General features: G+C 30.4%; 1 protein-coding gene and 1 long non-coding RNA gene across 3 annotated transcripts in view; one reads left to right on the top strand and one right to left on the bottom strand.

The window, feature by feature from the left end:
• LOC126773458 (uncharacterized) overlaps positions 1–15,662 on the bottom strand; it is a 417,434-nt gene that overhangs the window by 33,273 nt on the left and 368,499 nt on the right. The gene's annotated exons all lie outside the window — the stretch shown is intronic.
• On the top strand, positions 1,990–6,740 carry LOC126773398 (bifunctional methylenetetrahydrofolate dehydrogenase/cyclohydrolase 2, mitochondrial). Of its 2 annotated transcripts, XM_050494337.1 has the most exons (6): positions 1,990–2,210; positions 3,364–3,461; positions 3,689–4,144; positions 5,141–5,349; positions 5,606–5,728; positions 6,107–6,740. In XM_050494337.1, the coding sequence occupies exons 2-6, from the start codon at positions 3,370–3,372 to the stop codon at positions 6,220–6,222; spliced, it is 996 nt and encodes a 331-aa protein (XP_050350294.1). In that variant the 5' UTR covers positions 1,990–2,210; positions 3,364–3,369; the 3' UTR covers positions 6,223–6,740. The 2 variants fall into 2 exon arrangements, with proteins under 2 accessions (XP_050350294.1, XP_050350295.1); XM_050494338.1 differs by lacking the exon at positions 3,364–3,461 and having other exon boundaries at positions 1,994–2,210; positions 6,107–6,738.

The raw sequence follows: 15,662 nt of genomic DNA, 5'->3' as shown, positions 1-15,662 counted from the left end.
CAAAACTGTCCTACATACATTTAGAATACATTAGAATAATAAAGTGATCAATTTGTAAAATACGACAATACATAAAAAAGTTATAACACACATTATAAAGTACACAATTTACCTAATAATAATATTAAAAAATAAAACAAAACGACATAGTGTAACTACTCCAGTAAATTGCAAAATGGTGTGACTTCAAAACGATAGTAGACCACTCAGCTCTAATCGAGGTTTAGCCTTGACACTAATTTACAATGGCCCTTGAGTACGTATATACATAGCATCCGGCATGCCAGTGTCACTTATAAAGTATAAATTATTATATAATGAAATATATAATTAAAAATATATAATATGTGCGTAAATTACGTCAACTTCATAAGATAACATTATGACTTCAAATTGATCAAAAATTGTTTATAATATATCGACAAGCTTCCGCTTTCCATTTTGACCACGTTATGTTTATTCGGCATGTCACATGGTCTTTATTGCACACCCAAGGGAACTGTATGTGTCCTAAAACTCCAGTACTCCCCACGGGAACAATGGGGGGTATGTGGGGCTCGCCGGTGTCCAAGGCGCCCAGTGCGTCCCGAACGTCTTAATACCCACTAAAGAACCAGCGGTACCCTTTCCGTCTTAACGTGGAGCGCCACGAGATCGCTTTCGCATGCTACCGTGACAGATTTTTCGAGTCCAGACAACCACGTTTTCTCCAAATATATATTTTAAAATGCATTTGGTTTCAAAACGAAAAGCTTTTAACCTTTGTTTATTTTCTTTCGTTAATTATTTAAAAAATGAACAATTAATTATTATAATCAATAAATGAAAAGGTTGCGTCATTTTCATGATGTAAAAATTAACTTATTTTAATTATTTAGAAAAATATTTACATTATAATTTTGTATTCGTAGCCTATTCTTGGCAAGATAATTAATTACTGATAAGAAATTATTTTCGTATTAAACATTTTTTATAACGATGCTTATTATGTTTTCGTCATCTTGGTATTTTTGAATACCTATAATACTATTACTTATTACTAATTAATAAGGTTGTCATACAGTGGCGTAACTATAGGGTGGCAGGGCTGGCAAAATGCCACGGACCCCGACTCGACGCGCGACGGGGCCCCCGATCCGAGAGGCCGAGCTAGACACAACTAAAGACTATTTACAAATTCAAATAAATTATAAAGTTTTCAAGGTATTCATAGGAAAAGGATGTCGATCAATTTTAACACTAACACATTCAGCATAATTTTTTGTCACGGTACTTTGGTGGCGCGGACAAGCTAGTGATGCTTTTCTATTCCAAATTTGTACAAAATGTCGATGCTGAAATACTTTAGATGCTAAAGTATTTCGGCCTAAAGCCATCTTTCATACGTTAAAACGTTCGAAAAATTATCTGGAGTAATTGGAAATGTATCGACATGAATTGTTTGTAGCAATTCCTGTGATTACAGCTTGAGTTGAAAGATCATTTTCGAAACTAAAATTAATAAAAACCTATTTAAAACTATAAAGCAAGACAAATTAACGTAACTTGGCTATTCTGTCTATAAAAAATATATGGCTCCATCTTTAAGCCTTGACAATCTTATTGATTAAGAAAAAAATTTTATTAATACAAATCTTAATATAAAATTGTTATTTCTTTAAAAATATCTAATATCTATGCATTTAAAAATACAATATTAGCTATTTAACTAAAATGCATAATACGTACAATATTATCTGCAAAAATAATAATATGGTCAACAGATAATAATCTGATAAAATTTTATCTAACCACAAAAAAAAAACAAAAGTGCATTGATAAAAAGTGTCTGATTATAAAATGTTTTTTAATTTGCTGAACATTTCATTCGATTAAAGGCTTAATTATATTCCAAGACTTTTTAAAACGGAGAAGACATTTTCAAATTTAAAATACAGTAATTTTGCAAAAATATTGTTGTTAACGGTATAAAAAGATATAAAAGCATTTTTATGTTCGGAAATGGTTGAAATCACCATGACAGAACATTACATTTCGCGTTAGCGAATTATGACACATGACGGCAGACGACTGGACTAGTTGACGTCCTACAAATTACAAAAGTTTTAAACACAAGTGAATAGCTTTTCATATATGTTTTTGCTAATAATTAAACTGCCTTACAGTGAAAAATAACAAAAGATCTTCAAGAAATTAACTGTGAAGCAAATGTAAGTACTGCATCGACTATTTCATTCAAAAATTAACTAGACACATGAAGGTTTATAGGTTATAAATACAAATTTTAAATTTATCCAGCTAATATAATTTTTGAAATATTTAACTCAGTTAAAACAATTCTTTTATTGTATATATTATCTTTACAGTTTAGGTTTTTTTATATATTTTAGAAATCAATGGATTAGCAAAATATATACTTAACCCCATATTACCTTGTACCTATTGCAATAAATTAAAAAAGTATAGGTTTCCATAAATATGTACCTAACTTTATATATATAATATCAATGCCATCCCTTATCAATAGTATTTATTATCGTAATATGTATATATAAAAACATTATAAGTAAAAGTATATATTAAGTATATAAATATTGATGAAAAAATTACTTAATCTGATATTATAATGGTAGTAAAAGGTAGTTTGATTTGAAAGGGTAATGGTAATTTGAAGTTGTATATATATGTTTGATAAAACATTACAATCAAGCTTGTAATAAATATTTTGAATTGAACAAAGATCTGTACAGTCATATTATCTTCATATGATTTTTGTGAATTTGTAACAGCTCATATATATTATAATTAATTATATATAAAACACAATTATAAATAAAGAAAAGCCAATTCAAAATGTCAATGATAAAGAAACGAGCTAGTGAAATGAAAGAGACTAAAATATTAATTTTAATATTATTAACAAACTATTTTGTGTAGTGTATAATAAGTCCTTAATTTAATTGTTAATCTGTAACTGAATAAAAAAAATTATGTTGATTCATAATATTATCTGTTTCATCATTTCAATTTTTGTCCTCATGTGTTAGTAAATAGTTATTTTATTTTTATATTTATCATATTCTATGTTGAAGCACTTGATACATAATTATTCAGGATTTGTATACTTGTTATGGAGTATAATAAATCCAGTAAATACTGGTTTATGTTGATACTATATTCATTCCTGATAACCTCTTCTACATAAATGGCCTTATTAAACATTCAATAACTGCTATGAAGCGGAATAAACTTAATTTGAACGGATTAACGGTACAAAGTGTATTTTTTGTGTTTAATTCACAAAACTAGTAAACATTTATCTCATTATAACAATATGAACTAATGACCTATGTACGTCAACAGTAAGCGATGAGGCAAAGCATATGCTTGCGTATAGTCAGTACACTACTGAATACCACAATGAGAAGTCACACATACATTGATTCTTTGGGCTCGGCCAGGTAAAAACAAATTAACAGAGCACAGCTTTTGTTTTAGTGTTTTATTTTAGAACATTTGTTTTATATTGGTGTTAGTTAACCTTTACATTTAATTTTGCATATTATCTGTGTGTGCACTCGTTTTCTTTTACTAGGTTGTAAAACCTTCTTTTAACTCACAATCTTTTTGGTGTTTATTGTTTATTTTTGGCTCATAAATGTTACAATTTTAATTTTTTAATTAACAGAATAATGGCCAGAGTTCTAGATGGTAAAGCCTTGGCTAAAGAGATCAAGGATGAATTAAAAATCAAAATACATGACTGGATCAACATTAATCGACGAGCTCCATCACTACGTTGTATCATTGTAGGGAATGACCCAGCCAGTCATACATACGTCAAAAACAAAATTCAAGCTGCTAGCGATGTTGGTATAGAAGCAGAAACTATTAAATATGATGAGACCTTAACAGAGGATGCACTTATATCAGCTATAGAATTGCTTAATCATGACAAGAACGTAGATGGTATATTGGTTCAGCTTCCTTTACCTGGTGGTATAGATGAAAGAAGAGTTTGCAATACCGTTGCTCCTGAGAAAGATGTTGATGGATTTCATATAACAAATGTTGGTCAACTTTCCCTAGACATGCCAACCATAGTACCTGCAACTGCCCTTGCTGTTATAGAAATGTTGAAAAGGTAAGTTTCTTAAATAATATTATAATAAAATGCCACTTACTAATATTCTTATAACTATATCTTCAATTACAATATTTACAAGTATTGGTGACATTTTTTAATTTCTTTCTTTACATACTTTTACCTCTGTGCATTTTTGAGTTTTCCTTTTTTATTATAATATTTTTTGATCTTATACTTTAGTCATTTTAGATGTATTATATAGATTAATTTTAATTATTTATATTATTATTATTATTGTATGTCAAAGTAATTAGACAAGTGTTTTAAATAAGAAAAACTATTTTACACTAACACATCTTATCATTTTAATAATGAAAATATATGTTAAAAAATATATGACCTAAATATCTGTTTTGAGTTCAGAGAAGACAAGATTGATTATTTATTAACACAAATTTTAATATTTTAGTATAAAAGATATGAATTTGATAGAATATGGTTTCCTAGAAGAAACCCCTTATCGTTTTTTAAAGAGCATTGAGATTTGCAAAAACGCGCTTTTCAAGATGGCAGCTAATGCTTCTGAGATTAAAACTTGAGTGGCACTATAAATTAAAAAATTGGTTATTAGGATTTTTTATTGAGCAAAATTATTTTGCTGCCGTTTTTCCTCGAATAATAATAAATTATTTGTAATATACTATTATATTATTTATAGTAAATAAATACATATTATTGTAGTTTGTCTATCTATCTATACGAATAAATGAGAAGAGGTTTTTTGTAATTCCAAATTGAAAAAACTACTGTACCAATAAATAAAACTTAGATGAACAGGCTTCCAAGATTTTAGTATATAATATTATTACATAAGTTGCTACGTTTCGCAAATTCATCAGCTTTTAATTTAGACTATTGCTGTGACAAAGGTGAAATTCATGTTCTTGTATTTTATAAAATAACATCTGTATTTTAATAGGGATCCCACTATTGATGAAATTATACTTACATGTGGGTGCAACTTATTCTTATGTTTTTTTTTTCATTATTTAGATTTAAAATAGAGACATTTGGTCGTAACGCAGTTGTAGTTGGACGGTCGAAGAATGTTGGAATGCCTATAGCAATGATGTTGCATAGTGACGGGAACCATGATAGTGGATTAGGTATGGATGCGACTGTGACAATATGTCATAGATACACCCCTGCAGAGCAGCTGGAACTCCATTGCCGGAACGCTGATATCATTGTCACAGCCACAGGTAAGAATCCTTATAAAATTTAAGTCACGTGGCATAATGTGTTTTTCCAGCGTTAAAAAAAAGTGGGCATAATATAATTTTTAAAATAAGGATTTTAATTCTTTCGTTTTTTTTAATTGTATTTTATTTTTAAATCTTGACACTATTTTAGATCTTTGTGTTTTTTTTATAATTATACTTTTTTCTATATAAGGAGTGTCAGTATCTTAATTTTTTTGTCTTTTTTTTTTTAAATTATATATCATTTTTAAAACAGGTATACCAAAACTTATAAAAGCAAATATGGTTAAACCCGGTGCTACCGTAATAGATGTTGGTATAACGAGAGTAACAGACGAACAAGGAAAGACAAAACTGGTTGGAGACGTGGACTATGAAGGTAGGATTTTTGTTTTTTTTTTTAACGATATTTCTTATCGCACATTACATTCCAGGCATTAAGCGAATGAGAACTATCCCGTTATAAGTTGTGTTTATGTGCTTACAAGCATATGTCTATTTATAAGTACATGGCTGCAGTATTATATACGTGCAGTGTCTGCGTCAGCTGTATTCGAATATGCGAAGTATATGGATTTACAAAAAACATATTTGTTACAATTGTATTACAATTCCCTTTCATTTTGTTTATTTTGAAATTTTTATATAATTATATACAAGAAACTTATTTCTAAACGATTTTCCTAAGACACTTTCTCGTTTATTATTGTTGTGTAAATATTATGTGATTAAATTTCTTTTCTTTTTGTCCATCCAGAAGTTTCTAAAATAGCCGGTGCAGTAACCCCAGTACCGGGCGGTGTTGGTCCAATGACAGTCGCTATGCTCATGCAAAACACATTCCAAGCTGCACAGAAACTTCGAGGATCATAAAAAAAGTTTATATTAAAGCGGGTCTAAAATAGTTAATCTATTATTTTGCACATTTGTTTTTGAAATATTTAAGGCACTTTCACATCGGTCCAATTAGAAGTAAATAAATTTTCATTTAAAAATAAATTTGTCAGCTATGATCTATTTAGTCTGTGGCAATATTTTTTGTAATCTCAAAATTGTGACGTTTGACAGTGTTGCCATCATCGAAATATTAAATAGCTTCAGTGTCTTTATTTATTAAATAGGTATAGGAATTGACAAGTATTATAATTGTGTAAGTGTCATTTAATTGTAAGCTTCAATACACTGGGTATAAATGTCTGAACTTTGTTTCCATCGGTGCCTTATTAAATAGACGTTTACTCCCAGTGTGTATGTCTTCCATACATTCCTTTGCGGAATTCCCATTTATAATATTGTGCGTATTGCAACGTACAAAACTTTTTTTTTTTATATTATATTAAGAATAAATTTGCTATATATAATATGAAATGTATTTTGTAATATTGACATAATTCAATAAAAAAATATTAACATTTAATTGTGTTTCTTATTAATTAAATTAAAAGATTAAAAATGATGCTATATCTTTATATATCCTGGTGCAAAATTGCTAAAAACATTACAATAGCCGTATCAATCACTGACAAAGCAAATTAACTACATACGTATTATATGTACAAGTATTAACAGCGTATTCAAACGTTATTGTGCCGCTTGCAGTTGAAACTGTACGACCACAGATTTGAGTCAACACGATAAATGTGGTTTGTTCGGTTAACGCGCAATGTAATGCGATTTTAGCATTCTTCTCTCAAACAAGTATATTTTTATTCAAATAGGCTCATAAGCACTTTTGAATCGTCATGTTACAGTATTGAATTAAATATACCTAAAGCTATCCCATAATTCTATAATATTTCTTATAATTTAAAAATTCTATTAATACTATTTCTATTATATTTAAAAAAAAACTACTACTATTTCTATTATATTAAAAATGTTAACTTTCTGGTGATTGATTAAAAAAAAATTGATAATTTTGTTTACATTTATAATATAAAAATGAAAAAAAAAAATTAAACAGACGAACTGGATAAAAAAAAAATTACGAACTATCCGATATTTTTGATACACTGACCAATCCAGCTGAATTAAATTAAATTCTTAGTTCAATGAATTTTAGTTGCGCCAACCAAGCATACGTTATTTCGATAATATCACGTAGGATATATGACACGAAGGTATCCAGCGTAATTTAAACATAATCGACATTCGACGTACGTCTTCTATCCTCACACCAAATTAAGTGATATAGGTAGTTTGATACCTAAAAATACACGCTTGGTTTTCATATATAGTGACGCAGTAAAGCTATCCTTCTATATAGTTATCATTGTTGATGTCGTCATGATTGATTTCGGCTACGGCGACCAATTACAAGAGAGATAAGCTAGCTGCGCAGTAGATATATTATAGTACACAAATGTGTGATGAAACACAGATGCTTTATTCCTACAGAGAAAGAGTTCAGACGCTGGATTAACGGCTTTAAGTGCTTTCCTAGTTACAGGAGTGTACACATTTCCAGATGCAGGGAGTTTTATTACAAATCTTCGACAAAAAACCCAATAACTTTTTATTGGCCCAACAGGGATTTGAACCAAGGATCTCGGGGTCTTCAGCCTTACATCTAACCACTAGACCAACGAGAAAGTCAGAATACTTATCATTAATACCTATACAAAAGTACCTATAAAGTATATCAAGAATGACCTTAGAATTCAGTCATATTTATTCCGTTAGTGATAAAAAATTGGCTCAATTAGGAATAATGCTCTTAATTAAGGAATAATGACCTTCGTGATGTGTCACGCTGGACCCTGGACTAAATGTTCATTTTATCGCCATTGTACGTAATTATAAATTAATTTTAATTAAGGTAGTTATTTTTAATTCATAAATTCAATATAAAACATCTATATCTTATTTTATTCTATAATATAAGTCAGTAGCTAGAAAATAAAATAGATAAAACGTGCCATTGTCATGTTGTACGGAGTATAAAAGTTTAATTTTAAACTAAGTTTTTATATCGGTTTTTATGTTTTAGTGTGATTGTTAGAACCTTAAAAATAAATACCTATTGGGTCGAGCGTGCCACGATAAGTAACGAAAGTGGAACTGGTATATCCGTTATCATATACAAATGTAAATTTTACCATCAGCAAACATTGCCCTTCTCATGACGTTGACGTCATGGTTATTTAATTACAGATAATAAAAAAGCAAAAGAATTAAATTTACCCAATATTAGCCTCGATCGAAAAGGTCGCGTAAAACCGCATTATTTAGTCATTTTAATTAATTACTCAAAATGAATTTGTAATAATGAACGCAGCGACATCAAAGTTATTTATTCTATTGAATTTATGCAACAGGTAACACAAACAATGTATCGAATGTTTCTCTTTTCCATCCAATTTCATTTATATTAATTTGAAATTGTTTGTTTTTTTTTATAAATTGGAACGGCTCGCGAAACAAATGAATTACAACTTTTAAAAAAATCTGGAAAGATTTCTAAATAATTATTCTTACGATAACTATTCAATATAATAGAATACGAGTATATGTCTATATACTCGTATTCTATTAATCCGACAAGAAAAATCTAGAATATAGCTCTATATGAAGGTTGAAGATAAGTTTAGTTTGGTCTGTTAAGCTGTTTATAAAGTGCCTTATATGTTTAGAACGCGTGGAAGGTAACTATTATTCAAGTTTTTTCCACGTTCATTAATTGAAAATATTATAGCATGAATCACCAATCATAAAAAAGATCGTGGGTTAAAATGTGGGCAAGCAGCACTTGCTTGTGTTTATATTTTGTGGTCGATGGCCAAGAAAAATATTGTTAGGAAACATACATGTTTGTGTAGAATTGTATTGCTTCAAGTCCAACCCATCCACACTAGAAAAGTGGAATCGAGATGGAAACCGCTAAATATAAGAGGCCTGTACCCAGAAAAGGACATTTACAAACTGTAATATCAATATACCCGAGTCAATCTTTAAACTCCAATAAGTCTATTTATATAAAGTTTTTCATCGTTGGCTGCCTTTATTTACCTCAAAATCCAAGTACAAGATCTTATTAGTCACGAGCCTTGGGACACGTATAAACGAAGGGTTCGTACGTGGTCGCATTTCCTAACGAAATAATTACGTTATTTTGGCACACGAATTATCCTTACGACCCCTTACGCTTTAAGGTTTTTACGACTTCTATCCTATAATGATGTACCCTAAAAACATTACTCTAAAATATACATAATGACATATGGGATAAGGATTAAAGTTCTTCTTAATAATTTATATAGTTATGGGTCTTATCATGACCGTACATTTACTCAATTATGTTTCATTAAAACTCTAACACTGAAGTGTTTTAGTTTTTGAATTATAGCAATCAAATCAATGCCTTAAATATTCATCACTAGCAAAACCCGCAGCTTCACCAGCGTGGAATTCAATTTGTGACGAAAATACTTCAAATTTTAACGACATAATGCCTATTCGAATTATACAAATAAATTACTTAAATTATTTATATACTTTATAGTTTAAAAAAAATGGTAACAAATTACCATTAACCTAAAATGAAGCAGTTATTTTGAAATCACAAAGAGACATACCAAATACTTATTTGTATAATTTTTTTAGAATTTACCTCGTCTATCGTAGGTACCAGCCACTCATCAGATATTCTACCGCAAAACAGCGGTAGTTGGTATTGTTGTGTTCCGGTTTGCAGGATGAGCCAGTGTAATTACAGGCACAAGGGACATAACATCTTAGTTCCTTAGGTTGGTGGCGAACTGGTGATATAAATGATGATAACATTTCTTACAATGCCAATATCTATGGGCGTTAATGACCACTTAACATCAGGTGGCCCATATGCTCGTCCGCCTTCTTATTTTATAAAATTAAAGTATATAGAATAAATAGTATATAAGACATTATATGTAACAAAACTATGCTATTATACAGTAAAGTTCATTATACTCGTGGTTATTAATTTGTATGTATATATAAATATAAGTGTTATGAGAATTTTTAATGCGTTATTTAAATATAAGGTATTAGTTAAACCGTTTAAGAGCTTTGCACGAAACTAATTTTACCTCAAAAGAAGGTTTAGGGTAAGTAATTTTATCTTAAAGGTAAAATAACTTATGTAAACTATTTGCTTTTATCTTTATATAATTAATTTTAGTTTTCATGTATGGATTTTGCTTAATAAGATCTAACGTTGCAAAAAAAAACATGTTAGATATTGCCGGCTAATACAAGCAACGCAACATACTTGGTATTAAAATATTCAAACCTACTCGTAAAATGATTCGCAAACAATTGAAGTCACAAATTATTGACAATAATCGGCAACTTTTTCACGATAAACAACATTGTTCATACTTAAAATACCTCTCATATATGTAAGCAAATTCGAGACTTCGGCGTCGTTTTGGACATCGTCTACAATTATCCTCATATTTCAGTCAATTTACACAATTGTTTTATTTTTTATGATTTCAGACCCCGTCCTATGCCTGCCGGTTTTTAGTGACGATATATTTTACTCTTAGTGCTTATAGTAACTTACAAACATAATCCTTGCACAATTATATTAATTGTTACAATGCAAATGCTCTACCACGTGTGAACAGACCAAACATCCATCAAGCTATTATATTCTAGATTAAACGTGTAATCCTAGTGTCATCGCTAGTCCAGGGTGTAAATATAACATCTCCTCTGAAAATTGTGTACCATTAAAGCATTATCACACTGAAGTCGTTTTCACACGTTAAGCGTGGAGTTTTTGTATTATACATATAAAACATAAAAAGCGTTTTGATTTATAGGATAGAACAGGTATTTTTTAATCACAATCTTGAGGTCGAATTCAAGCCAGCTTCAATTTAATGTTATTAATTTAAAAAAAACATTTGATATTTAAAAACTTAGAATAGTAGTGATAATACCAAATTAAGGTAGGCATTGTTCTTCAGTTGGTAGCTAATCTGGTTTGAAACATTATCATGCTCTAAGGTTAAACCGTAAAAACCCGCTGTATTTTTTCTTCTGATTCTTACTGGCGTCTTCCTTCTTCGCTGTTGATATGCCAAGTTATTACAATATACGAAGTGTTAATAAAACTACATACACACATGCATACTAATAAATCCACAAAAAAACCGATAAAATAGTATGAATGTCCTGAAAAAACACAAAACTACAAAAAACGCGTCGTTTTTAAATCAATCTGAACAAACATAGCTGTGGCAGCGCGCATAGACAGGAAGATTGATTGCATCTTTCATAGCAAACCGTTTTAGCGCTTTCAACTAAACAAATATTGGAGCTATAAGGTGCATAGTTGATCTATATTCAATAATAGCGATCAGTATGAAATAGCATGTATTCTCCGAAATGTGAAGGTTATTAGTTCAAGGCCAACTCCTACTAAGCTCCTGTGTTTTTAATGCTCAATTATCTATTGGCGCACCTTAGAGGTAAAACTAATAAACTACGACTCGCTTGCAATAACGGCAAACGACATGACGCTTTCTTATGCTGTCACGGCCCGACGCTGTCCTCTACTTCCTTGCACGTCCTTGGTGTACTATATTATACGTGAGCAGTACACACACTCCGATGCAGTAGCAACACTTCGAAGTATGTGTACTGCTCTCTCACTACGCTAAAAAAAAATAGTATCAGTGTATTGTATTGCATCATATTTAAACTATTTTATTGGTGGTAGGGCTTCATGCAAGCCCGCTAGGATACGTACCACCCACTTATCAGATATTCTACCGCCAAATAGCAATATTTAGCGTGTAGGCTATCTTGAGATACTGAGGCATATAATATTGAGAGACGGATCCAGGTATGAGGCTAGCCAATACTCAAAGATCGGAGAAATAATATATATTTATTTATACACGTCACAATTGTTTGTGACGTGTATAAATAAATACTGACTGGTTGATTAATGTATTATAATATACTAATAATAAATTGTTATGATTTCGTCATGCCAAATATGGAGTACAATTAAAAAGGCGATGTGCTGACGGCACAAATACTGGTAATATTGTTGTGTTACGGTTGGAAGGATGAGTGAGCCATTGTAACTACAGACACGAGGAATGTTAAATCTTAGTGTCCAAGTTTGGTGGCGCATTGATTATATAAGGAATAGTTAATATTTCTTAAGGTGCCAATGTCTAAGTGATGACCACTTCCATCCAAGTGATGACCACCATCCTACCCGATCTGCCCGTCCACTTATCTATATTAGAACGAAAAAACTATTTTCCAATGTCCTTCCTTGGAGTCCAACTTTGCTTCATAATAAATTTTAAATTTGATTTAGCCGTGATCGACAGTCAGAGTTACTTTCGCATTTATAATATTAGTATAGACGTGTAATATTATTGCTCGGGATGCCGTAATTGGTAAGACTAATTTTGTAAATGGGACCGAAATGTAAAAGGAAGTAGAAAAAAACGCGCGCTTTTGAATTGGCTATAATAGGAATTAGGTTAAATTTTGCACATCATTGACGACCGTAGTAAGATCACTTTAGTTTTTTTTCATAAAATTATTACAGCCTAAGGCAACGTCGTCGCATGCACGCGTAAAATAATGTCTTTAACAAAAATTAAATTGATAAAAAAATAAATATATAATCTGTAATGATGTTACAATATACCTTACTAATATTGTAAATGCGAGTTTGTATGTTTGTTACGCTTCACTACTTAACCGGCGTCACGTCATTACTTAACCGCTCATCACGAAATTTTGCATACACGTTGTCTGATGTACAAAAAATTATATAGTAAACCTTACGTGCGAGAGAAGTCACGGGCGGAAACAAGTAATTTATCTATTTTCCCATGTATTTTACCAAGACAGTCTTTGACGAAACATATTACCTACATTTTGTTTCTTATTTAACGTTTCAATGTTAAACGTTTCTAATATAGAGTAACATTTATAACAGATGTAATGATTAACTCACTGTTTTAATTTAAACTATTCTAGTAATTAAAATTAATATACATACAATAATTGTGTAATTCATATAATATGTTCTAACTAATACTTTATTTATGTACAATTTATTGTGATATACAATTTTTTATATAAAATAGCTAGGCGGAAAAAAATGGCCCGATGACAACTGTTCACCAACGCATTAGACATTGGAGATGCAAGAAATATTAACGATCTCTTAATATAAATAATGAATGAAAAAAATATTTCGATTTGATTACATAATAAATATATTAAATCAATTCATCTTGAAATCAGACAAAAATAACTTTGTATCATAAGTTATGAATCAAACACTCTTTATTTGCTTAATAATGTTTAAAAGATATTTTCATAAAATTTACTAACGTAAAACTCAATGTTATTAATCTAAGTTAATATCATGTTACATTTCATAATTTTCTAAGAAAGCAAAGCAAGCTTTTCTCTTGTCGGTTATTTTCCTTAACGTTATAAATGCGAACTCTAAACTGATTTTCACGGCGATTAACTCAGTTACCAGTTTTTCGTTTCCAAATGGTTGTGTTGTGGCTAATGTGCGGCAACGGGGTGCATACAAAATGAGAATGGCAACCCCCTAACTGATTTTATAGTAACCACAGACCGACTTTATTGTTGAAAAGTTTGAAAAGAATGTAATGTTTTTTGCTTTGTAGTTATAAAAAATTGTTAGTAATTGAAATGAATATTTCAGTAATATACAGTACAGTACAGTAACAGTCTATTAATGTCCCACTGCTGGGCTAAGGCCTCCTGTCCCTTTTGAGGAGAAGCTTTTGAGCTTATTCCTTCACCGTCAAGCACGAGATGAATTATAGATACAAATTTCAGTAATATATCCATACTTATTATTATAAATGCGAAAGTAAGATTGTTTGTTACGCTTTAATATCTTACATCTTTAAATGTCGCATATACGAGTACGTTTTCACCCCTAACACGCGGGCAAAGCCACGGGCGATAACTAGTGACCATATAATTTAATAACTCTAATATTGGTAATCTATTAAAAGGTTTATTTTGACGGATACTTATAACAATCATTCGTTCCTAAAGAATTCTTGTTAAACCGATTTATATATTGTTATACGATGTGAATATAAAGCAAATGGGCAATCTGATGTTAAATGATACTACACTCGCCCATAAACACTGACTGCTTAAAAATACATGGCTCCTCGCTGTATTGACAGTGCTTCAAGTCACGCGTCTTAAGATATTATGTCCCTTGTGCCTGTAATTACACTGACTCATTCACTATTCAAACGTAATAAAACCAACTTAACTTAAAGCTTTTAAAAGATTTTGCAAAGTTGACTAAAAATTATATTATCAAAGCGCAGAATAAGCAGTTGAAATTTCGAATAGTAATATATTCCAATGAACTCTTTGTAAGTATCCAGACAACTGAGTCAGCATATTATTTGTATTCAGATAAAATCTTAGAGTTAAATCTCACTGTAAGATATTAAATTACCCATCGACTGTCTAGCCATGTTAAGATATTCTCTCTGAAATCATCAAATTTTAATTTACGGCCTTAAAAAACATCGTTTAGCGGGTGATTAGTAAGACAATGCTGTGTCTTCTTCTTTCGAATGTCACAACAATAATGAGAGAAAGAAAGAAATGAATGTTTAACTAAACAGCCGACAGCATAAGCAACGTTTCTAAGTTAGAAATATATCTTCTACCAATGCTTTATATATATTATATTATAAAGACTAAATTAATGTACGTTTTATCCAGTAATTGAGAGTTGCCAACGCAAGCGGTATTGGTAACATCGACCTAAATTCTATTTTATCACCTAATTTTAATGAAAGATGTGAAGACATTATTTAATTGTTAAACGAATTACAAGAAGTGCTTCGTTTGTCGTTATTTTATAATATATACGCTATTCATAACTTGAATAATCGATCATTTTAAGGTGAAAATAAAAGTTTTCTGTCGCCAAATAGATTTCAATTCTGTCACGTGCACTACAAAATACACGCATATTTATGTTCGTTACAAAGGTCAACCGTGCATGTTTATTTCATAGCTAATGCATGGCGTGCGTGACGGCAAAAGGCGTGACGAAGGCGTGACGATTACTTATGACGTCATTCCCACTCTCCAGCGCCGCAGTCTAGTCCCTTGTGTGTCCGTGGCGTTACTATACAAATTGATGCTCTAAATTATAATAATAAGAAGAAAAATATATTTTATTATTTGCAAGACTCTTGTCTTATTTATTTTACTCCATATTTATTGGTTTTCTTTAGGAATAAACTTAAATACAAATAACATATTATAAA

This window comes from Nymphalis io, chromosome 14 (assembly GCF_905147045.1).
Source record: "Nymphalis io chromosome 14, ilAglIoxx1.1, whole genome shotgun sequence".
Classification (NCBI taxonomy): domain Eukaryota; kingdom Metazoa; phylum Arthropoda; class Insecta; order Lepidoptera; family Nymphalidae; genus Nymphalis; species Nymphalis io.
The sequence above is the reverse complement of the archived record's forward strand: the minus strand, read 5'-3'. Positions and strand labels throughout refer to the sequence as shown.